Source organism: Salvelinus alpinus, chromosome 14 (genome assembly GCF_045679555.1).
Source record: "Salvelinus alpinus chromosome 14, SLU_Salpinus.1, whole genome shotgun sequence".
NCBI lineage: Eukaryota > Metazoa > Chordata > Actinopteri > Salmoniformes > Salmonidae > Salvelinus > Salvelinus alpinus.
The window spans coordinates 18092335-18115499 of NC_092099.1; the positions used below are offsets into that span (position 1 = coordinate 18092335).

Sequence of the window (23165 nt, forward strand, 5' to 3'; positions counted from 1 at the left end):
CTTACCTAGCCTTCCCCACTTCCCTACACCCCCACACTGTCCTATCCTGCCCTTACCTAGCCTTCCCCACTTCCCTAAAACCCCACACTGTCCTATCCTGCCCTTACCTAGCCTTCCCCACTTCCCTAAAACCCCACACTGTCCTATCCTGCCCTTACCTAGCCTTCCCCACTTCCCTACACCCCCACACTGTCCTATCCTGCCCTTACCTAGCCTTCCCCACTTCCCTACACCCCCACACTTACCTAGCCTTCCCTTACCTAGCCTTCCCCACTTCCCTACACCCCCACACTGTCCTATCCTGCCCTTACCTAGCCTTCCCCACTTCCCTAAAACCCCACACTGTCCTATCCTGCCCTTACCTAGCCTTCCCCACTTCCCTAAAACCCCACACTGTCCTATCCTGCCCTTACCTAGCCTTCCCCACTTCCCTACACCCCCACACTGTCCTATCCTGCCCTTACCTAGCCTTCCCCACTTCCCTACACCCCCACACTGTCCTATCCTGCCCTTACCTAGCCTTCCCCACTTCCCTACACCCCCACACTGTCCTATCCTGCCCTTACCTAGCCTTCCCCACTTCCCTACACCCCCACACTGTCCTATCCTGCCCTTACCTAGCCTTCCCCACTTCCCTACACCCCCACACTGTCCTATCCTGCCCTTACCTGTCCTTCCCCACTTCCCTACACCCCCACACTGTCCTATCCTGCCCTTACCTAGCCTTCCCCACTTCCCTACACCCCCACACTTACCTAGCCTTCCCTTACCTAGCCTTCCCCACTTCCCTACACCCCCACACTGTCCTATCCTGCCCTTACCTAGCCTTCCCCACTTCCCTAAAACCCCACACTGTCCTATCCTGCCCTTACCTAGCCTTCCCCACTTCCCTAAAACCCCACACTGTCCTATCCTGCCCTTACCTAGCCTTCCCCACTTCCCTACACCCCCACACTGTCCTATCCTGCCCTTACCTAGCCTTCCCCACTTCCCTACACCCCCACACTGTCCTATCCTGCCCTTACCTAGCCTTCCCCACTTCCCTACACCCCCACACTGTCCTATCCTGCCCTTACCTAGCCTTCCCCACTTCCCTACACCCCCACACTGTCCTATCCTGCCCTTACCTAGCCTTCCCCACTTCCCTACACCCCCACACTGTCCTATCCTGCCCTTACCTAGCCTTCCCCACTTCCCTACACCCCCACACTGTCCTATCCTGCCCTTACCTAGCCTTCCCCACTTCCCTACACCCCCACACTGTCCTATCCTGCCCTTACCTGTCCTTCCCCACTTCCCTACACCCCCACACTGTCCTATCCTGCCCTTACCTAGCCTTCCCCACTTCCCTACACCCCCACACTTACCTAGCCTTCCCTTACCTAGCCTTCCCCACTTCCCTACACCCCCACACTGTCCTATCCTGCCCTTACCTAGCCTTCCCCACTTCCCTAAAACCCCACACTGTCCTATCCTTCCCTTACCTAGCCTTCCCCACTTCCCTAAAACCCCACACTGTCCTATCCTGCCCTTACCTAGCCTTCCCCACTTCCCTACACCCCCACACTGTCCTATCCTGCCCTTACCTAGCCTTCCCCACTTCCCTACACCCCCACACTGTCCTATCCTGCCCTTACCTAGCCTTCCCCACTTCCCTACACCCCCACACTGTCCTATCCTGCCCTTACCTAGCCTTCCCCACTTCCCTACACCCCCACACTGTCCTATCCTGCCCTTACCTAGCCTTCCCCACTTCCCTACACCCCCACACTGTCCTATCCTGCCCTTACCTGTCCTTCCCCACTTCCCTACACCCCCACACTGTCCTATCCTGCCCTTACCTAGCCTTCCCCACTTCCCTACACCCCCACACTTACCTAGCCTTCCCTTACCTAGCCTTCCCCACTTCCCTACACCCCCACACTGTCCTATCCTGCCCTTACCTAGCCTTCCCCACTTCCCTAAAACCCCACACTGTCCTATCCTGCCCTTACCTAGCCTTCCCCACTTCCCTAAAACCCCACACTGTCCCATCCTGCCCTTACATAGCCTTCCCCACTTCCCTACACCCCCACACTGTCCTATCCTGCCCTTACCTAGCCTTCCCCACTTCCCTACACCCCCACACTGTCCTATCCTGCCCTTACCTAGCCTTCCCCACTTCCCTACACCCCCACACTGTCCTATCCTGCCCTTACCTAGCCTTCCCCACTTCCCTACACCCCCACACTGTCCTATCCTGCCCTTACCTAGCCTTCCCCACTTCCCTACAAGCCCCATACAACACCTTTCATGACCATTGATTGATTGGTGCTGCTGTACAAAGAAGTGGAATCATAGTAATCACACACGCCTGTCTCTGGTCCCAGTTATTATGGAGGAGAAACAGCTGCATCAGGCACTGTCTTTTACAGGTCAAAACGTTTTCCCCCCCATCTGGAAAATGTGTTTACTGTTATTACGTTATAACAAAGGCATTTGTGTTACGTGATAAACAAGGCCGTTATTAGGTCACACTACAGTCAGTTTTCGTCATATTTTACTGTTTAGTTACCATGTTGTTAAACTTGTCAAGCCTAAATAAGATCAGGAATAACAATTTGCTTAACAAGTCACGTAAAAAGTAGCATGGACTTTTTTGAATGACCACCTCATCTCTGTACCCCACACATACAATTATCCGTAAGGTCCCTCAGTCGAGTAGAGAATTTCAAACACAGATTCAACCACAAAGACCAGGGAGGTTTTCCAATGCCTTGAAAAGAAGGGCACCGATTGGTAGATGGGTAAAAGAACGAACAAACAAAAAACAGACATTGAATTATCCTTTGAGCATGTTGCAGTTATTAATTACACTTTGGATGGTGTATCAATACACCCAGTCACTCCAAAGATACAGACGTCCTTCCTAACTCAGTTGCCGGAGAGGAAGGAAACTGCTCAGGGATTTCAACATGAGGCCAATGGTGACTTTAAAACAGTTAGAGTTTAATGGCTGTGATAGGAGAAAACTGAGGATGGATCAACAACATTGTAGTTACTCCACAATACTAACCTAAATGACAGAGAGTGAAAAGAAGGAAGCCTGTACAGAATAATGTCACTAAAGTAAAACTGCAAACAATGTGGCAAGGCAATTCACTTTTTCTCCTGAATGCAAAGTGTTATGTTTGGGGCAAATCCAATACAACACATTACTGAGTACCACTCTCCATGTTTTCAAGCATGGTGATGGCTGCATCATGTTATGGGTATGCTTGTCATTGACAAGGACTGGGGAGTTTTTAGGATTAAAAATAAATGGTTTGGAGCTAAGCACAGGAACAATCCTAAAGGAAACCCTGGTTCAGTCTGTTTTCCAACAGATACTGGGAAATGAATTCACCTTTCAGCAGGACAATGACCTAAAACACAAGTCCAAATCTACACTGGAGTTACTTACCAAGAAGATATTGAATGTTCCTGAGTGGCCTAGTTTCAGGCCTGCATTCTGCCAGACATCCCACTATCAGGCCTGCATTCTGCCAGACAGCCCACTATCAGGCCTGCATTCTGCCAGACAGCCCACTATCAGGCCTGCATTCTGCCAGACAGCCCACTATCAGGCCTGCATTCTGCCAGACATCCCACTATCAGGCCTGCATTCTGCCAGACATCCCACTATCAGGCCTGCATTCTGCCAGACATCCCCCTATCAGGCCTGCATTCTGCCAGACATCCCACTATCAGGCCTGCATTCTGCCAGACAGCCCTCTATCAGGCCTGCATTCTGCCAGACAGCCCACTATCAGGCCTGCATTCTGCCAGACAGCCCACTATCAGGCCTGCATTCTGCCAGACAGCCCACTATCAGGCCTGCATTCTGCCAGACAGCCCACTATCAGGCCTGCATTCTGCCAGACAGCCCACTATCAGGCCTGCATTCTGCCAGACAGCCCACTATCAGGCCTGCATTCTGCCAGACAGCCCACTATCAGGCCTGCATTCTGCCAGACAGCCCACTATCAGGCCTGCATTCTGCCAGACAGCCCACTATCAGGCCTGCATTCTGCCAGACAGCCCACTATCAGGCCTGCATTCTGCCAGACAGCCCACTATCAGGCCTGCATTCTGCCAGACAGCCCACTATCAGGCCTGCATTCTGCCAGACAGCCCACTATCAGGCCTGCATTCTGCCAGACAGCGCACTATCAGGCCTGCATTCTGCCAGACAGCCCACTATCAGGCCTGCATTCTGCCAGACAGCCCACTATCAGGCCTGCATTCTGCCAGACAGCCAACTATCAGGCCTGCATTCTGCCAGACATCCCACTATCAGGCCTGCATTCTGCCAGACAGCCAACTATCAGGCCTGCATTCTGCCAGACATCCCACTATCAGGCCTGCATTCTGCCAGACAGCCAACTATCAGGCCTGCATTCTGCCAGACATCCCACTATCAGGCCTGCATTCTGCCAGACAGCCAACTATCAGGCCTGCATTCTGCCAGACAGCCCACTATCAGGCCTGCATTCTGCCAGACAGCCCACTATCAGGCCTGCATTCTGCCAGACAGCCCACTATCAGGCCTGCATTCTGCCAGACAGCCCACTATCAGGCCTGCATTCTGCCAGACAGCCCACTATCAGGCCTGCATTCTGCCAGACAGCTCACTATCAGGCCTGCATTCTGCCAGACAGCCCACTATCAGGCCTGCATTCTGCCAGACAGCCCACTATCAGGCCTGCATTCTGCCAGACATCCTACTATCAGGCCTGCATTCTGCCAGACATTCCACTATCAGGCCTGCATTCTGCCAGACAGCCCACTATCAGGCCTGCATTCTGCCAGACAGCCCACTATCAGGCCTGCATTCTGCCAGACAGCCCACTATCAGGCCTGCATTCTGCCAGACAGCCAACTATCAGGCCTGCATTCTGCCAGACATCCCACTATCAGGCCTGCATTCTGCCAGACATCCCACTATCAGGCCTGCATTCTGCCAGACAGCCCACTATCAGGCCTGCATTCTGCCAGACAGCCCACTATCAGGCCTGCATTCTGCCAGACAGCCCATTATCAGGCCTGCATTCTGCCAGACAGCCCACTATCAGGCCTGCATTCTGCCAGACAGCCCACTATCAGGCCTGCATTCTGCCAGACAGCCCATTATCAGGCCTGCATTCTGCCAGACAGCCCACTATCAGGCCTGCATTCTGCCAGACAGCCCACTATCAGGCCTGCATTCTGCCAGACATCCCACTATTCCTTCTTCTCTTCATTACAGAGAGGATTAGGATTAATCTACTCAGTCTGTTGTTCTGACTGTGGTGAATCCTGTCTCTTCACCACAGAGCGGCTTAGGATTAATCCTATCTCCTCTTAATTTCTTGACGCTAGGGGTCAGATTTTTTTTAATTTTTAAATAACGTTCCCAAGGTAAACAGACTATTTCTCAGGTCCAGATCGTAGAATATGCATATAATTTACAGATTAGGATAGAAAACAATCCAAAGTTTCCAAAACTGTCAAAATATTGTCTGTGAGTATAACAAAACTGATTATGCAGGCAAAAAACTGAGAAAATATAACCCGGAAGTGATATTTAAAATAAAAAAATCTGTGTTTCCTGGCCAGTCTTTCTTCCATTTAAAGGGGTATCAACCAGATTCCTTTTCCAATGGCTTCCTCAGGCTGTGACCAGGCTTTATACATAGTTTCAGGCTTTTATTTCGAAAAATGAACGAGATTTTTCAAAAGTAGTCAGATGTCCTCTGAATAGTTCCTGGGCGCGAGAGGGGTGCTCTCCATTTTCCTTTTCTCTCTTTTATTGAATAGGTTACGGTCCGGTTGAAATATTATCGATTATGTTTGTTAAAAACAACCTGAGGATTGATTATAAAAAACATTTGACATGTTTCTACGAACATTACGGATACTTTTTGGAATTTTCGTTGAAAGGGACGAGGCTTTGGTTTTCTCAACATAACGCGCAACCCAAATGGCGTTTTTTTGTTATAAAAGTAATATTTATCGAACAAAAATAACATTTGTTGTGTAACTGGGAGTCTCGTGAATGCGAACATCCGAAGATTATCAAAGGTAAGCGATTAATTTTATTGCTTTTCTGACTTTCGTGACCATGCTAATTTGGGGCTAGCTGTTGTAGCATTGATTGATACACTCACAAAAGCTTGGATTTCTTTCTCTGTAAAGCATATTTTCAAAATCTGACATGATAGGTGGATTAACAACAAGCTAAGCTGTGTTTTGGTATATTTCACTTGTGATTGCATGATTATAAATATTTTTTGTAATATTTTTGAATTTGGCGCCCTGCAATTCTAGCGGCTGATTCTATGAGAATAGTTGTGTTGTTTTCTGTCTGTCTGAAACTTCCCTATGTATGACTAGATTAGAAGAATGTTCATCTCTTGCTGTTTTCAACACGTCAGGAAGACGAATGTGTCTGGCTGTGGACATGAGTTGTGTCTCTTTAGATTCAGCCTTTCTTTGTCTGAAGTGGTTCTGGCTCTGTTGTCCTGTTGCTGCCAGAGTAGAGAGCAGCAGGCCTGGGTTCAAATACTATTCAGAATACTTTATCTGGGCTTGATTGAGTTTACCTGGCGCAATGGAATCTGGCACTACAGCAAGACTAGAAAGTATTTGATAGATTTAGAATATGATTTGAACCCAGGTCTGGAGAGCAGTAGGCCGTCAGGCTGTGTCAGGGGTCTGCTGCCTGGCTGTTGTTGCAGTCTTCCCTTCCATGTGTGAGATTTCCTCTGTAGGTCTCCACCCGAAACCCCACATAACAGTCCTTCAATCTCTCTCTCTCTCACACACACACACACACACACACACACACAATTTGAGCAAAGAGTAAATGCAGGAACCCAGGGGAACAGAATGTGGAATTTGTATGACATTTACAGAGTTCCATCTCTCTCAGTAACACCTTGCCAAAATAACCATATCCTGAACCATCCTGCACAGCGCTCTCGGTTACCATGGAGCTGCACCTCACACCTAGTGACCAAACAACCAAACAGAACCCAGCGGCCTACGGGGAGAAATATGCTTTGTCAACGTGATACGGAATCTAGGGAGAGAGAGAGAGAACGACACCATTTCTTATTGGCTTTTTATACCTTCTACTTTCAGGATTTAGTTCAGGATTTAGTTCAGGATCGTTCAGGATTTAGTTCAGGATTTAGTTCAGGATAGTTCTGGATTTAGTTCAGGATTTAGTTCAGGATTTAGTTCAGGATTTAGTTCAGGATAGTTCACGACTTAGTTCAGGATAGTTCACGATTTAGTTCACGATTTAGTTCACGACTTAGTTCAGGATAGTTCACGATTTAGTTTAGGATAATTCAGGATTTAGTTCAGGATAGTTCAGGATTTAGTTCAGGATTTTGTCATGAGGCCCTTTATCTACTTCACCAGAGTCAGATGAACTCATGGACACCATGTTTTTCTCTGCGTGCGGTTAAAAAAAAGTTGCTAACAAGTGCAAGCACAATTATGACTATAAGTCTAAGGCAACAGCTAGCATGCTAGCTGTTCCTGTAGACTTCCAGGCATTGCGCTAACGCTAGTTGGTATTGGCTCGTGAAACTGTTGGTGTGTACTATATAATCAGGCTGCTGGTGTGTACTATATAATCAGGCTGCTGGTGTGTACTATATAATCAGGCTGCTGGTGTGTACTATATAATCAGGCTGCTGGTGTGTACTATATAATCAGGCTGCTGGTGTGTACTATATAATCAGGCTGCTGGTGTGTACTATATAATCAGACTGTTGGTGTGTACTATATAATCAGACTGTTGGTGTGTACTATATAATCAGACTGTTGGTGTGTACTATATAATCAGACTGTTGGTGTGTACTATATAATCAGACTGTTGGTGTGTACTATATAATCAGACTGCTGGTGTGTACTATATAATCAGACTGTTGGTGTGTACTATATAATCAGACTGTTGGTGTGTACTATATAATCAGACTGTTGGTGTGTACTATATAATCAGGCTGCTGGTGTGTACGATATAATCAGACTGTTGGTGTGTACTATATAATCAGACTGTTGGTGTGTACTATATAATCAGACTGTTGGTGTGTACTATATAATCAGACTGTTGGTGTGTACTATATAATCAGACTGTTGGTGTGTACTATATAATCAGACTGTTGGTGTGTACTATATAATCAGACTGCTGGTGTGTACTATATAATCAGACTGCTGGTGTGTACTATATAATCAGACTGTTGGTGTGTACTATATAATCAGACTGTTGGTGTGTACTATATAATCAGGCTGCTGGTGTGTACTATATAATCAGACTGTTGGTGTGTACTATATAATCAGACTGTTGGTGTGTACTATATAATCAGACTGTTGGTGTGTACTATATAATCAGACTGTTGGTGTGTACTATATAATCAGACTGTTGGTGTGTACTATATAATCAGACTGTTGGTGTGTACTATATAATCAGACTGTTGGTGTGTACTATATAGTCAGACTGTTGGTGTGTACTATATAGTCAGACTGTTGGTGTGTACTATATAATCAGACTGTTGGTGTGTACTATATAATCAGACTGTTGGTGTGTACTATATAATCAGGCTGCTGGTGTGTACTATATAATCAGACTGTTGGTGTGTACTATATAATCAGACTGTTGGTGTGTACTATATAATCAGGCTGCTGGTGTGTACTATATAATCAGACTGTTGGTGTGTACTATATAATCAGACTGTTGGTGTGTACTATATAATCAGACTAATGAACACATTGTTGCTCGGTGTATCAGGGATAATGAACACATTGAAGCTCAGTGTATCAGCGATAATGAACACATTGAAGCTCAGTGTGTCGGGGATAATGAACACATTGATGCTCAGTGTGTCAGGGATAATGAACACATTGTTGCTCGGTGTATCAGGGATAATGAACACATTGATGCTCAGTGTGTCGGGGATAATGAACACATTGAAGCTCAGTGTGTCGGGGATAATGAACACATTGTTGCTCGGTGTGTCGGGGATAATGAACACATTGAATACTGACTAACGTTATGAAAGACTCATTGGGCTCCAGCAACATGTCCAGACCTTTCGGCACAGATGACACAGCGTTTTGTGTGTGAGTGAGTTGGCACTGTGTGGCGTGTCCCTTACGGCAGTCGCTACCTGCCCGCCTCTCCTCTCCCTGTGCCCGCCTCTCCTCTCCCTGTCCCGCCTACTCCTCTCCTCTCCCTGTGACCTCCTCTCCCTGTGCCCGCCTCTCCTCTCCCTGTGCCTGCCTCTCCCTGTGCCCGCCTCTCCTCTCCCTGTGACCGCCTCTCCTCTCCCTCTGCCCGCCTCCCCTCTCCCTGTGCCTGTCCTCCTCTCCCTGTGCCTGCTCTCCTCTCCCTGTGTTCTCCTCTCCCTGTGCCCGCCTCTCCTCTCCCTGTGCCCGCCTCTCCTCTCCCTCTGCCCGCCTCTCCTCTCCCTGTGCCTGCCCTCCTCTCCCTGTGCTCTCCTCTCCCTGTGCCTGCCTCTCCTCTCCCTGTGCCTGCCCTCTTCTCCCTGTGCCCGCCTCTCCTCTCCCTGTGCCCGCCTCTCCTCTCCCTCTGCCCGCCTCTCCTCTCCCTCTGCCCTCCTCTCCCTGTGCCCACCTCTCCCCCTCTCCTCTCCCTGTGCCCGCCTCTCCTCTCCCTCTGCCCTCCTCTCCCTGTCCCCGCCTCTCCTCTCCCTGTGCTCTCCTCTCCCTGTGCCCGCCTCTCCCTCTGCCCGCCTCACCTCTCCCTGTGCCCTCCTCTCCTCTCCTCTCCCTGTTCCCTCCTCGCCTCTCCCTGTGCCCGCCTCTCCTCCTCTCCCTGTGCCCGCCTCTCCTCCTCTCCCTGTGCCCGCCTCTCCTCTCCCTGTGCCCGCCTCTCCTCTCCCTCTGCCCGCCTCTCCCTCTGCCCGCCTCTCCTCTCCCTGTGCCCTCCTCTCCTCTCCTCTCCCTGTGCCCTCCTCTCCTCTCACTCTGCCCGCCTCTCCTCTCCCTGTGCCCGCCTCTCCTCTCCCTGTGCCCGCCTCTCCCTCTTCCCGCCTCTCCTCTCCTCTCCCTGTGCCCTCCTCTCCTCTCCCTGTGCCCGCCTCTCCCTCTGCCCGCCTCTCCTCTCCCTGTGCCCGCCTCTCCTCTCCCTGTGCCCTCCTCTCCCTGTCCCCGCCTCTCCTCTCCCTGTGCCCGCCTCTCCTCTCCCTGTGCCCACCTCTCCTCTCCCTCTGCCCGCCTCTCCTCTCCCTGTGCCCGCCTCTCCCTGTGCCCTCCTCTCCTCTCCCTGTGCCCTCCTCTCCTCTCCCTGTGCCCTCCTCTCCTCTCCTCTCCCTGTGCCCTCCTCTCCTCTCCTCTCCCTGTGCCCTCCTCTCCTCTCCCTGTGCCCTCCTCTCCTCTCCCTGTGCCCTCCTCTCCTCTCCCTGTGCCCTCCTCTCCTCTCCTCTCCCTGTGCCCTCCTCTCCCTGTGCCTGCCTCCCCTCTCCCTGTGCCCTCCTCTCCTCTCCCTGTGCCCTCCTCTCCTCTCCTCTCCCTGTGCCCTCCTCTCCCTGTGCCCTCCTCTCCCTGTGCCTGCCTCTCCTCTCCCTGTGCCCTCCTTTCCCTGTGCCTGCCCACCTCTCCCTGTCCCCGCCTCTCCTCTCCTCTCCCTGTGCCCTCCTCTCCTCTCCCTGTGCCCTCCTCTCCCTGTGCCTGCCCACCTCTCCCCCTCTCCTCTCCCTGTGCCCTCCTCTCCTCTCCCTGTGCCCTCCTCTCCCCCTCTCCTCTTCTCCCTCCAGTCAGTCCCCACAGCTGTAGAACAGAGCTGTGCCTGTCCTGGTCTCTGGCTCAGCTGGTAATCTTAAACTCCTGAGAAGAAGGAAGTGATCTTTGGCAAAGACCCAGGCAGGACCAGACCCACCTGGGTTCAAATACTACTCAAAATTTTACTTTCAGTGTTTTCTCTCTCTCTTTCCCCAGACCCCCAGTGCCTGGGCAGAGGAGTTTGTGGAGAAGAGGAGGGCTTCTCACCAACGTTCAGCCTCCTGGGGAAGCTCTGACCAACTTAAAGAGGTATGCACTCCTCCTCCCCTGCTCCTCCCCATGTCCCAGGCCTCTACACCCCTCCATCCCTTCCCCCAGCCCTCTACACCCCTCCATCCCTTCCCCCAGCCCTCTACACTCCTCCAGCCCCTTCCCCCAGCCCTCTACACCCCTCCATCCCTTCCCCCAGCCCTCTACACTCCTCCAGCCCCTTCCCCCAGCCCTCTACACCCCTCCATCCCTTCCCCAGCCCTCTACACTCCTCCATCCCTTCCCCCAGCCCTCTACACTCCTCCATCCCTTCCCCCAGCCCTCTACACCCCTCCACCCCTTCCCCCAGCCCTCTACACTCCTCCATCCCTTCCCCCAGGCCTCTACACCCCTCCATCCCTTCCCCCAGCCCTCTACACCCCTCCATCCCTTCCCCCAGCCCTCTACACTCCTCCAGCCCCTTCCCCCAGCCCTCTACACCCCTCCATCCCTTCCCCAGCCCTCTACACTCCTCCATCCCTTCCCCCAGCCCTCTACACTCCTCCATCCCTTCCCCCAGCCCTCTACACTCCTCCATCCCTTCCCCCAGCCCTCTACACCCCTCCACCCCTTCCCCCAGCCCTCTACACCCCTCCATCCCTTCCCCCAGCCCTCTACACCCCTCCAACCCCTTCCCCCAGCCCTCTACACCCCTCTACACCCCTCCATCCCTTCCCCAGCCCTCTACACTCCTCCATCCCTTCCCCCAGCCCTCTACACTCCTCCATCCCTTCCCCCAGCCCTCTACACTCCTCCATCCCTTCCCCCAGCCCTCTACACCCCTCCACCCCTTCCCCCAGCCCTCTACACCCCTCCATCCCTTCCCCCAGCCCTCTACACTCCTCCATCCCTTCCCCCAGCCCTCTACACCCCTCCATCCCTTCCCCCAGCCCTCTACACTCCTCCATCCCTTCCCCCAGCCCTCTACACTCCTCCATCCCCTTCCCCCAGCACTCTACACTCCTCCACCCCTTCCCCCAGCCCTCTACACCCCTCCACCCCTTCCCCCAGCCCCCTACACCCCTCCACCCCTTCCCCAGCCCTCTACACCCCTCCATCCCTTCCCCCAGCCCTCTACACTCCTCCATCCCTTCCCCCAGCCCTCTACACTCCTCCACCCCCTTCCCCCAGCCCTCTACACCCCTCCATCCCTTCCCCCAGCCCTCTATACTCCTCCATCCCTTCCCCCAGCCCTCTACACTCCTCCATCCCTTCCCCCAGCCCTCTACACTCCTCCACCCCCTTCCCCCAGCCCTCTACACCCCTCCATCCCTTCCCCCAGCCCTCTACACTCCTCCATCCCTTCCCCCAGCCCTCTACACTCCTCCACCCCCTTCCCCCAGCCCTCTACACCCCTCCATCCCTTCCCCAGCCCTCTACACTCCTCCATCCCTTCCCCCAGCCCTCTACACTCCTCCATCCCTTCCCCCAGCCCTCTACACTCCTCCATCCCTTCCCCCAGCCCTCTACACCCCTCCACCCCTTCCCCCAGCCCTCTACACCCCTCCATCCCTTCCCCCAGCCCTCTACACCCCTCCAACCCCTTCCCCCAGCCCTCTACACCCCTCTACACCCTTCCATCCCTTCCCCAGCCCTCTACACTCCTCCATCCCTTCCCCCAGCCCTCTACACTCCTCCATCCCTTCCCCCAGCCCTCTACACTCCTCCATCCCTTCCCCCAGCCCTCTACACCCCTCCACCCCTTCCCCCAGCCCTCTACACCCCTCCATCCCTTCCCCCAGCCCTCTACACCCCTCCATCCCTTCCCCCAGCCCTCTACACTCCTCCATCCCTTCCCCCAGGCCTCTACACCCCTCCATCCCTTCCCCCAGCCCTCTACACTCCTCCATCCCTTCCCCCAGCCCTCTACACTCCTCCATCCCCTTCCCCCAGCCCTCTACACTCCTCCACCCCTTCCCCCAGCCCTCTACACCCCTCCACCCCTTCCCCCAGCCCTCTACACCCCTCCATCCCTTCCCCAGCCCTCTACACCCCTCCATCCCTTCCCCCAGCCCTCTACACTCCTCCATCCCTTCCCCCAGCCCTCTACACTCCTCCACCCCCTTCCCCCAGCCCTCTACACCCCTCCATCCCTTCCCCCAGCCCTCTACACTCCTCCATCCCTTCCCCCAGCCCTCTACACTGCTCCATCCCTTCCCCCAGCCCTCTACACTCCTCCACCCCCTTCCCCCAGCCCTCTACACCCCTCCATCCCTTCCCCCAGCCCTCTACACTCCTCCATCCCTTCCCCCAGCCCTCTACACTCCTCCACCCCCTTCCCCCAGCCCTCTACACCCCTCCATCCCTTCCCCAGCCCTCTACACTCCTCCATCCCTTCCCCCAGCCCTCTACACTCCTCCATCCCTTCCCCCAGCCCTCTACACTCCTCCATCCCTTCCCCCAGCCCTCTACACCCCTCCATCCCTTCCCCCAGCCCTCTACACCCCTCCAACCCCTTCCCCCAGCCCTCTACACCCCTCTACACCCCTCCATCCCTTCCCCAGCCCTCTACACTCCTCCATCCCTTCCCCCAGCCCTCTACACTCCTCCATCCCTTCCCCCAGCCCTCTACACTCCTCCATCCCTTCCCCCAGCCCTCTACACCCCTCCACCCCTTCCCCCAGCCCTCTACACCCCTCCATCCCTTCCCCCAGCCCTCTACACCCCTCCATCCCTTCCCCCAGCCCTCTACACTCCTCCATCCCTTCCCCCAGCCCTCTACACCCCTCCATCCCTTCCCCCAGCCCTCTACACTCCTCCATCCCTTCCCCCAGCCCTCTACACTCCTCCATCCCCTTCCCCCAGCCCTCTACACTCCTCCACCCCTTCCCCCAGCCCTCTACACCCCTCCACCCCTTCCCCCAGCCCTCTACACCCCTCCATCCCTTCCCCAGCCCTCTACACCCCTCCATCCCTTCCCCCAGCCCTCTACACTCCTCCATCCCTTCCCCCAGCCCTCTACACTCCTCCACCCCCTTCCCCCAGCCCTCTACACCCCTCCATCCCTTCCCCCAGCCCTCTATACTCCTCCATCCCTTCCCCCAGCCCTCTACACTCCTCCATCCCTTCCCCCAGCCCTCTACACTCCTCCACCCCCTTCCCCCAGCCCTCTACACCCCTCCATCCCTTCCCCCAGCCCTCTACACTCCTCCATCCCTTCCCCCAGCCCTCTACACTCCTCCACCCCCTTCCCCCAGCCCTCTACACCCCTCCATCCCTTCCCCCAGCCCTCTACACTCCTCCATCCCTTCCCCCAGCCCTCTACACTCCTCCACCCCTTCCCCCAGCCCTCTACACCCCTCCACCCCTGCCCCCAGCCCTCTACACTTCTCCACCCCCTTCCCCCACCCATAGTAAAAATTACGAAAAACCCTTGAATGAGTAGGTGTTCTCAAATATTTTGGCTGTTTGTTCTTTGTTGTAGGGCCATAAAGATTGAAGAAGTGGTTTACCTATACATCGCTGTGATTTATCATGAGGTTAACACTGGTGTGTGGCTGGGTCAGGGTAGAGGTGTGTGGCTGGGTCAGGGTAGAGGAGTGTGGCTGGGTCAGGGTAGAGGAGTGTGGCTGGGTCAAGGTAGAGGTGTGTGGCTGGGGGAAGGTAGAGGTGTGTGGCTGGGTCAGGGTAGAGGTGTGTGGCTGGGTCAGGGTAGAGGTGTGTGGCTGGGTCAGGGTAGAGATGGCTGGGTCAGGGTAGCGGTGTGTGGCTGGGTCAGGGTAGAGGTGTGTGGCTGGGTCAGGGTAGAGGTGTGTGGCTGGGTCAGGGTAGACGTGTGTGGCTGGGTCAGGGTAGAGGTGTGTGGCTGGGTCAGGGTAGAGGTGTGTGGCTGGGTCAGGGTAGAGGTGTGTGGCTGGGTCGGCGTAGAGGTGTGTGGCTGGGTCAGGGTAGAGGTGTGTGGCTGGGTCAGGGTAGTGGTGTGTGGCTGGGTCAGGGTAGAGGTGTGTGGCTGGGTCAGGGTAGAGATGGCTGGGTCAGGGTAGCGGTGTGTGGCTGGGTCAGGGTAGAGGTGTGTGGCTGGGTCAGGGTAGAGGTGTGTGGCTGGGTCAGGGTAGACGTGTGTGGCTGGGTCAGGGTAGAGGTGTGTGGCTGGGTCAGGGTAGAGGTGTGTGGCTGGGTCAGGGTAGAGGTGTGTGGCTGGGTCAGGGTTGTCGTGTGTGGCTGGGTCAGGGTAGAGGTGTGTGGCTGGGGGAGGGTAGAGGTGTGTGGCTGGGTCAGGGTAGAGGTGTGTGGCTGGGTCAGGGTAGAGGTGTGTGGCTGGGTCAGGGTAGAGGTGTGTGGCTGGGTCAGGGTAGACGTGTGTGGCTGGGTCAGGGTAGAGGTGTGTGGCTGGGTCAGGGTAGAGGTGTGTGGCTGGGTCAGGGTAGAGGTGTGTGGCTGGGTCAGGGTTGTCGTGTGTGGCTGGGTCAGGGTAGAGGTGTGTGGCTGGGTCAGGGTAGAGGAGTGTGGCTGGGTCAAGGTAGAGGTGTGTGGCTGGGTCAAGGTAGAGGTGTGTGGCTGGGGGAAGGTAGAGGTGTGTGGCTGGGTCAGGGTAGAGGTGTGTGGCTGGGTCAGGGTAGAGGTGTGTGGCTGGGTCAGGGTAGAGATGGCTGGGTCAGGGTAGCGGTGTGTGGCTGGGTCAGGGTAGAGGTGTGTGGCTGGGTCAGGGTAGAGGTGTGTGGCTGGGTCAGGGTAGACGTGTGTGGCTGGGTCAGGGTAGAGGTGTGTGGCTGGGTCAGGGTAGAGGTGTGTGGCTGGGTCAGGGTAGAGGTGTGTGGCTGGGTCAGGGTTGTCGTGTGTGGCTGGGTCAGGGTAGAGGTGTGTGGCTGGGGGAGGGTAGAGGTGTGTGGCTGGGTCAGGGTAGAGGTGTGTGGCTGGGTCAGGGTAGAGGTGTGTGGCTGGATCAGGGTAGAGGTGTGTGGCTGGGTAGTGGTGTGTGGCTGGGTAGTGGTGTGTGGCTGGGTCGGGGTAGAGGTGTGTGGCTGGGTCGGGGTAGAGGTGTGTGGCTGGGTCAGGGTAGAGGTGTGTGGCTGGGTCAGGGTAGAAGTGTGTGGCTGGGTCGGGGTAGAGGTGTGTGGCTGGGTCGGGGTAGAGGTGTGTGGCTGGGTCAGGGTAGAGGTGTGTGGCTGGGTCAGGGTAGTGGTGTGTGGCTGGGTCAGGGTAGAGGTGGCTGGGTCAGGGTAGAGATGTGTGGCTGGGTCAGGGTAGTGGTGTGTGGCTGGGTCAGGGTAGAGTGTGTGGCTGGGTCAGGGTAGAGGTGTGTGGCTGGGTCAGGGTAGAGGTGTGTGGCTGGGTCAGGGTAGAGGTGTGTGGCTGGGTCAGGGTAGAGGTGTGTGGCTGGGTCAGGGTAGAGGTGTGTGGCTGGGTCAGGGTAGAGGTGTGTGGCTGGGTCAGGGTAGAGGTGTGTGGCTGGGTCAGGGTAGAGGTGTGTGGCTGGGTCAGGGTTGTCGTGTGTGGCTGGGTCAGGGTAGAGGTGTGTGGCTGGGGGAGGGTAGAGGTGTGTGGCTGGGTCAGGGTAGAGGTGTGTGGCTGGGTCAGGGTAGAGGTGTGTGGCTGGATCAGGGTAGAGGTGTGTGGCTGGGTAGTGGTGTGTGGCTGGGTAGTGGTGTGTGGCTGGGTCGGGGTAGAGGTGTGTGGCTGGGTCAGGGTAGAGGTGTGTGGCTGGGTCACGGTAGAAGTGTGTGGCTGGGTCGGGGTAGAGGTGTGTGGCTGGGTCGGGGTAGAGGTGTGTGGCTGGGTCAGGGTAGAGGTGTGTGGCTGGGTCAGGGTAGTGGTGTGTGGCTGGGTCAGGGTAGAGGTGGCTGGGTCAGGGTAGAGATGTGTGGCTGGGTCAGGGTAGTGGTGTGTGGCTGGGTCAGGGTAGAGGTGTGTGGCTGGGTCAGGGTAGAGGTGTGTGGCTGGGTCAGGGTAGAGGTGTGTGGCTGGGTCAGGGTAGAGGTGTGTGGCTGGGTCAGGGTAGAGGTGTGTGGCTGGGTCAGGGTAGAGGTGTGTGGCTGGGTCAGGGTAGAGGAGTGTGGCTGGGTCAGGGTAGAGGAGTGTGGCTGGGTCAAGGTAGAGGTGTGTGGCTGGGGGAAGGTAGAGGTGTGTGGCTGGGTCAGGGTAGAGGTGTGTGGCTGGGTCAGGGTAGAGGTGTGTGGCTGGGTCAGGGTTGTCGTGTGTGGCTGGGTCAGGGTAGAGGTGTGTGGCTGGGGGAGGGTAGAGGTGTGTGGCTGGGTCAGGGTAGAGGTGTGTGGCTGGGTCAGGGTAGAGGTGTGTGGCTGGGTCAGGGTAGAGGTGTGTGGCTGGGTCAGGGTAGAGGTGTGTGGCTGGGTCAGGGTTGTCGTGTGTGGCTGGGTCAGGGTAGAGGTGTGTGGCTGGGGGAGGGTAGAGGTGTGTGGCTGGGTCAGGGTAGAGGTGTGTGGCTGGGTCAGGGTAGAGGTGTGTGGCTGGATCAGGGTAGAGGTGTGTGGCTGGGTAGTGGTGTGTGGCTGGGTAGTGGTGTGTGGCTGGGTCGGGGTAGAGGTGTGTGGCTGGGTCAGGGTAGAGGTGTGTGGCTGGATCAGGGTAGAGGTGTGTGGCTGGGTAGTGGTGTGTGGCTGGGTAGTGGTGTGTGGCTGGGTCGGGGTAGAGGTGTGTGGCTGGGTCAGGGTAGAGGTGTGTGGCTGGGTCAGGGTAGAAGTGTGTGGCTGGGTCGGGGTAGAGGTGTGTGGCTGGGTCGGCGTAGAGGTGTGTGGCTGGGTCAGGGTAGAGGTGTGTGGCTGGGTCAGGGTAGTGGTGTGTGGCTGGGTCAGGGTAGAGGTGGCTGGGTCAGGGTAGAGATGTGTGGCTGGGTCAGGGTAGTGGTGTGTGGCTGGGTCAGGGTAGAGGTGTGTGGCTGGGTCAGGGTAGAGGTGTGTGGCTGGGTCAGGGTAGAGGTGTGTGGCTGGGTCAGGGTAGAGGTGTGTGGCTGGGTCAGGGTAGAGGTGTGTGGCTGGGTCAGGGTAGAGGTGTGTGGCTGGGTCAGGGTAGAGGAGTGTGGCTGGGTCAGGGTAGAGGAGTGTGGCTGGGTCAAGGTAGAGGTGTGTGGCTGGGGGAAGGTAGAGGTGTGTGGCTGGGTCAGGGTAGAGGTGTGTGGCTGGGTCAGGGTAGAGGTGTGTGGCTGGGTCAGGGTAGAGATGGCTGGGTCAGGGTAGCGGTGTGTGGCTGGGTCAGGGTAGAGGTGTGTGGCTGGGTCAGGGTAGAGGTGTGTGGCTGGGTCAGGGTAGACGTGTGTGGCTGGGTCAGGGTAGAGGTGTGTGGCTGGGTCAGGGTAGAGGTGTGTGGCTGGGTCAGGGTAGAGGTGTGTGGCTGGGTCAGGGTAGAGGTGTGTGGCTGGGGGAAGGTAGAGGTGTGTGGCTGGGTCAGGGTAGAGGTGTGTGGCTGGGTCAGGGTAGAGGTGTGTGGCTGGGTCAGGGTAGAGATGGCTGGGTCAGGGTAGCGGTGTGTGGCTGGGTCAGGGTAGAGGTGTGTGGCTGGGTCAGGGTAGAGGTGTGTGGCTGGGTCAGGGTAGACGTGTGTGGCTGGGTCAGGGTAGAGGTGTGTGGCTGGGTCAGGGTAGAGGTGTGTGGCTGGGTCAGGGTAGAGGTGTGTGGCTGGGTCAGGGTTGTCGTGTGTGGCTGGGTCAGGGTAGAGGTGTGTGGCTGGGGGAGGGTAGAGGTGTGTGGCTGGGTCAGGGTAGAGGTGTGTGGCTGGGTCAGGGTAGAGGTGTGTGGCTGGGTCAGGGTAGAGGTGTGTGGCTGGGTCAGGGTAGACGTGTGTGGCTGGGTCAGGGTAGAGGTGTGTGGCTGGGTCAGGGTAGAGGTGTGTGGCTGGGTCAGGGTAGAGGTGTGTGGCTGGGTCAGGGTTGTCGTGTGTGGCTGGGTCAGGGTAGAGGTGTGTGGCTGGGTCAGGGTAGAGGAGTGTGGCTGGGTCAGGGTAGAGGAGTGTGGCTGGGTCAAGGTAGAGGTGTGTGGCTGGGGGAAGGTAGAGGTGTGTGGCTGGGTCAGGGTAGAGGTGTGTGGCTGGGTCAGGGTAGAGGTGTGTGGCTGGGTCAGGGTAGAGATGGCTGGGTCAGGGTAGCGGTGTGTGGCTGGGTCAGGGTAGAGGTGTGTGGCTGGGTCAGGGTAGAGGTGTGTGGCTGGGTCAGGGTAGACGTGTGTGGCTGGGTCAGGGTAGAGGTGTGTGGCTGGGTCAGGGTAGAGGTGTGTGGCTGGGTCAGGGTAGAGGTGTGTGGCTGGGTCAGGGTTGTCGTGTGTGGCTGGGTCAGGGTAGAGGTGTGTGGCTGGGGGAGGGTAGAGGTGTGTGGCTGGGTCAGGGTAGAGGTGTGTGGCTGGGTCAGGGTAGAGGTGTGTGGCTGGATCAGGGTAGAGGTGTGTGGCTGGGTAGTGGTGTGTGGCTGGGTAGTGGTGTGTGGCTGGGTCGGGGTAGAGGTGTGTGGCTGGGTCGGGGTAGAGGTGTGTGGCTGGGTCAGGGTAGAGGTGTGTGGCTGGGTCAGGGTAGAAGTGTGTGGCTGGGTCGGGGTAGAGGTGTGTGGCTGGGTCGGGGTAGAGGTGTGTGGCTGGGTCAGGGTAGAGGTGTGTGGCTGGGTCAGGGTAGTGGTGTGTGGCTGGGTCAGGGTAGAGGTGGCTGGGTCAGGGTAGAGATGTGTGGCTGGGTCAGGGTAGTGGTGTGTGGCTGGGTCAGGGTAGAGTGTGTGGCTGGGTCAGGGTAGAGGTGTGTGGCTGGGTCAGGGTAGAGGTGTGTGGCTGGGTCAGGGTAGAGGTGTGTGGCTGGGTCAGGGTAGAGGTGTGTGGCTGGGTCAGGGTAGAGGTGTGTGGCTGGGTCAGGGTTGTCGTGTGTGGCTGGGTCAGGGTAGAGGTGTGTGGCTGGGGGAGGGTAGAGGTGTGTGGCTGGGTCAGGGTAGAGGTGTGTGGCTGGGTCAGGGTAGAGGTGTGTGGCTGGATCAGGGTAGAGGTGTGTGGCTGGGTAGTGGTGTGTGGCTGGGTAGTGGTGTGTGGCTGGGTCGGGGTAGAGGTGTGTGGCTGGGTCAGGGTAGAGGTGTGTGGCTGGGTCACGGTAGAAGTGTGTGGCTGGGTCGGGGTAGAGGTGTGTGGCTGGGTCGGGGTAGAGGTGTGTGGCTGGGTCAGGGTAGAGGTGTGTGGCTGGGTCAGGGTAGTGGTGTGTGGCTGGGTCAGGGTAGAGGTGGCTGGGTCAGGGTAGAGATGTGTGGCTGGGTCAGGGTAGTGGTGTGTGGCTGGGTCAGGGTAGAGGTGTGTGGCTGGGTCAGGGTAGAGGTGTGTGGCTGGGTCAGGGTAGAGGTGTGTGGCTGGGTCAGGGTAGAGGTGTGTGGCTGGGTCAGGGTAGAGGTGTGTGGCTGGGTCAGGGTAGAGGTGTGTGGCTGGGTCAGGGTAGAGGAGTGTGGCTGGGTCAGGGTAGAGGAGTGTGGCTGGGTCAAGGTAGAGGTGTGTGGCTGGGGGAAGGTAGAGGTGTGTGGCTGGGTCAGGGTAGAGGTGTGTGGCTGGGTCAGGGTAGAGGTGTGTGGCTGGGTCAGGGTTGTCGTGTGTGGCTGGGTCAGGGTAGAGGTGTGTGGCTGGGGGAGGGTAGAGGTGTGTGGCTGGGTCAGGGTAGAGGTGTGTGGCTGGGTCAGGGTAGAGGTGTGTGGCTGGGTCAGGGTAGAGGTGTGTGGCTGGGTCAGGGTAGAGGTGTGTGGCTGGGTCAGGGTTGTCGTGTGTGGCTGGGTCAGGGTAGAGGTGTGTGGCTGGGGGAGGGTAGAGGTGTGTGGCTGGGTCAGGGTAGAGGTGTGTGGCTGGGTCAGGGTAGAGGTGTGTGGCTGGATCAGGGTAGAGGTGTGTGGCTGGGTAGTGGTGTGTGGCTGGGTAGTGGTGTGTGGCTGGGTCGGGGTAGAGGTGTGTGGCTGGGTCAGGGTAGAGGTGTGTGGCTGGGTCAGGGTAGAAGTGTGTGGCTGGGTCGGGGTAGAGGTGTGTGGCTGGGTCGGGGTAGAGGTGTGTGGCTGGGTCAGGGTAGAGGTGTGTGGCTGGGTCAGGGTAGTGGTGTGTGGCTGGGTCAGGGTAGAGGTGGCTGGGTCAGGGTAGAGATGTGTGGCTGGGTCAGGGTAGTGGTGTGTGGCTGGGTCAGGGTAGAGGTGTGTGGCTGGGTCAGGGTAGAGGTGTGTGGCTGGGTCAGGGTAGAGGTGTGTGGCTGGGTCAGGGTAGAGGTGTGTGGCTGGGTCAGGGTAGAGGTGTGTGGCTGGGTCAGGGTAGAGGTGTGTGGCTGGGTCAGGGTAGAGGAGTGTGGCTGGGTCAGGGTAGAGGAGTGTGGCTGGGTCAAGGTAGAAGTGTGTGGCTGGGGGAAGGTAGAGGTGTGTGGCTGGGTCAGGGTAGAGGTGTGTGGCTGGGTCAGGGTAGAGTTGTGTGGCTGGGTCAGGGTAGAGATGGCTGGGTCAGGGTAGCGGTGTGTGGCTGGGTCAGGGTAGAGGTGTGTGGCTGGGTCAGGGTAGAGGTGTGTGGCTGGGTCAGGGTAGACGTGTGTGGCTGGGTCAGGGTAGAGGTGTGTGGCTGGGTCAGGGTAGAGGTGTGTGGCTGGGTCAGGGTAGAGGTGTGTGGCTGGGTCAGGGTTGTCGTGTGTGGCTGGGTCAGGGTAGAGGTGTGTGGCTGGGGGAGGGTAGAGGTGTGTGGCTGGGTCAGGTTAGAGGTGTGTGGCTGGGTCAGGGTAGAGGTGTGTGGCTGGATCAGGGTAGAGGTGTGTGGCTGGGTAGTGGTGTGTGGCTGGGTAGTGGTGTGTGGCTGGGTCGGAGTAGAGGTGTGTGGCTGGGTCGGGGTAGAGGTGTGTGGCTGGGTCAGGGTAGAGGTGTGTGGCTGGGTCAGGGTAGAAGTGTGTGGCTGGGTCGGGGTAGAGGTGTGTGGCTGGGTCGGGGTAGAGGTGTGTGGCTGGGTCAGGGTAGAGGTGTGTGGCTGGGTCAGGGTAGTGGTGTGTGGCTGGGTCAGGGTAGAGGTGGCTGGGTCAGGGTAGAGATGTGTGGCTGGGTCAGGGTAGTGGTGTGTGGCTGGGTCAGGGTAGAGGTGTGTGGCTGGGTCAGGGTAGAGGTGTGTGGCTGGGTCAGGGTAGAGGTGTGTGGCTGGGTCAGGGTAGAGGTGTGTGGCTGGGTCAGGGTAGAGGTGTGTGGCTGGGTCAGGGTAGAGGTGTGTGGCTGGGTCAGGGTTGTCGTGTGTGGCTGGGTCAGGGTAGAGGTGTGTGGCTGGGGGAGGGTAGAGGTGTGTGGCTGGGTCAGGGTAGAGGTGTGTGGCTGGGTCAGGGTAGAGGTGTGTGGCTGGATCAGGGTAGAGGTGTGTGGCTGGGTAGTGGTGTGTGGCTGGGTAGTGGTGTGTGGCTGGGTAGTGGTGTGTGGCTGGGTCGGGGTAGAGGTGTGTGGCTGGGTCGGGGTAGAGGTGTGTGGCTGGGTCAGGGTAGAGGTGTGTGGCTGGGTCAGGGTAGAAGTGTGTGGCTGGGTCGGGGTAGAGGTGTGTGGCTGGGTCGGGGTAGAGGTGTGTGGCTGGGTCAGGGTAGAGGTGTGTGGCTGGGTCAGGGTAGTGGTGTGTGGCTGGGTCAGGGTAGAGGTGGCTGGGTCAGGGTAGAGATGTGTGGCTGGGTCAGGGTAGTGGTGTGTGGCTGGGTCAGGGTAGAGGTGTGTGGCTGGGTCAGGGTAGAGGTGTGTGGCTGGGTCAGGGTAGAGGTGTGTGGCTGGGTCAGGGTAGAGGTGTGTGGCTGGGTCAGGGTAGAGGTGTGTGGCTGGGTCAGGGTAGAGGTGTGTGGCTGGGTCGGGGTAGAGGTGTGTGGCTGGGTCGGGGTAGAGGTGTGTGGCTGGGTCAGGGTAGAGGTGTGTGGCTGGGTCAGGGTAGAGGTGTGTGGCTGGGTCAGGGTAGAGTTGTGTGGCTGGGTCAGGGTAGTGGTGTGTGGCTGGGTCAGGGTAGTGGTGTGTGGCTGGGTCAGGGTAGAGGTGTGTGGCTGGGTCAGGGTAGAGGTGTGTGGCTGGGTCAGGGTAGAGGTGTGTGGCTGGGTCAGGGTAGAGGTGTGTGGCTGGGTCAGGGTAGAGGTGTGTGGCTGGGTCAGGGTAGAGGTGTGTGGCTGGGTCAGGGTAGTGGTGTGTGGCTGGGTCAGGGTAGAGGTGTGTGGCTGGGTCAGGGTAGAGGTGTGTG

At 57.1% G+C, this 23165-nt stretch overlaps 1 protein-coding gene across 2 annotated transcripts in view; it reads left to right on the forward strand.

The window, feature by feature from the left end:
- LOC139538541 (protein FAM117B-like) overlaps positions 1-23165 on the forward strand; it is a 103816-nt gene that overhangs the window by 41292 nt on the left and 39359 nt on the right. For both annotated transcript variants that reach the window (XR_011667755.1, XM_071340695.1), the window contains exon 3: positions 10969-11061. Coding sequence is in view for 1 of the 2 variants with exons in the window: in XM_071340695.1 (XP_071196796.1) it covers positions 10969-11061 (93 nt within the window). In the remaining variant the exon portion in view is untranslated. The remainder of the gene's footprint in view (positions 1-10968; positions 11062-23165) is intronic.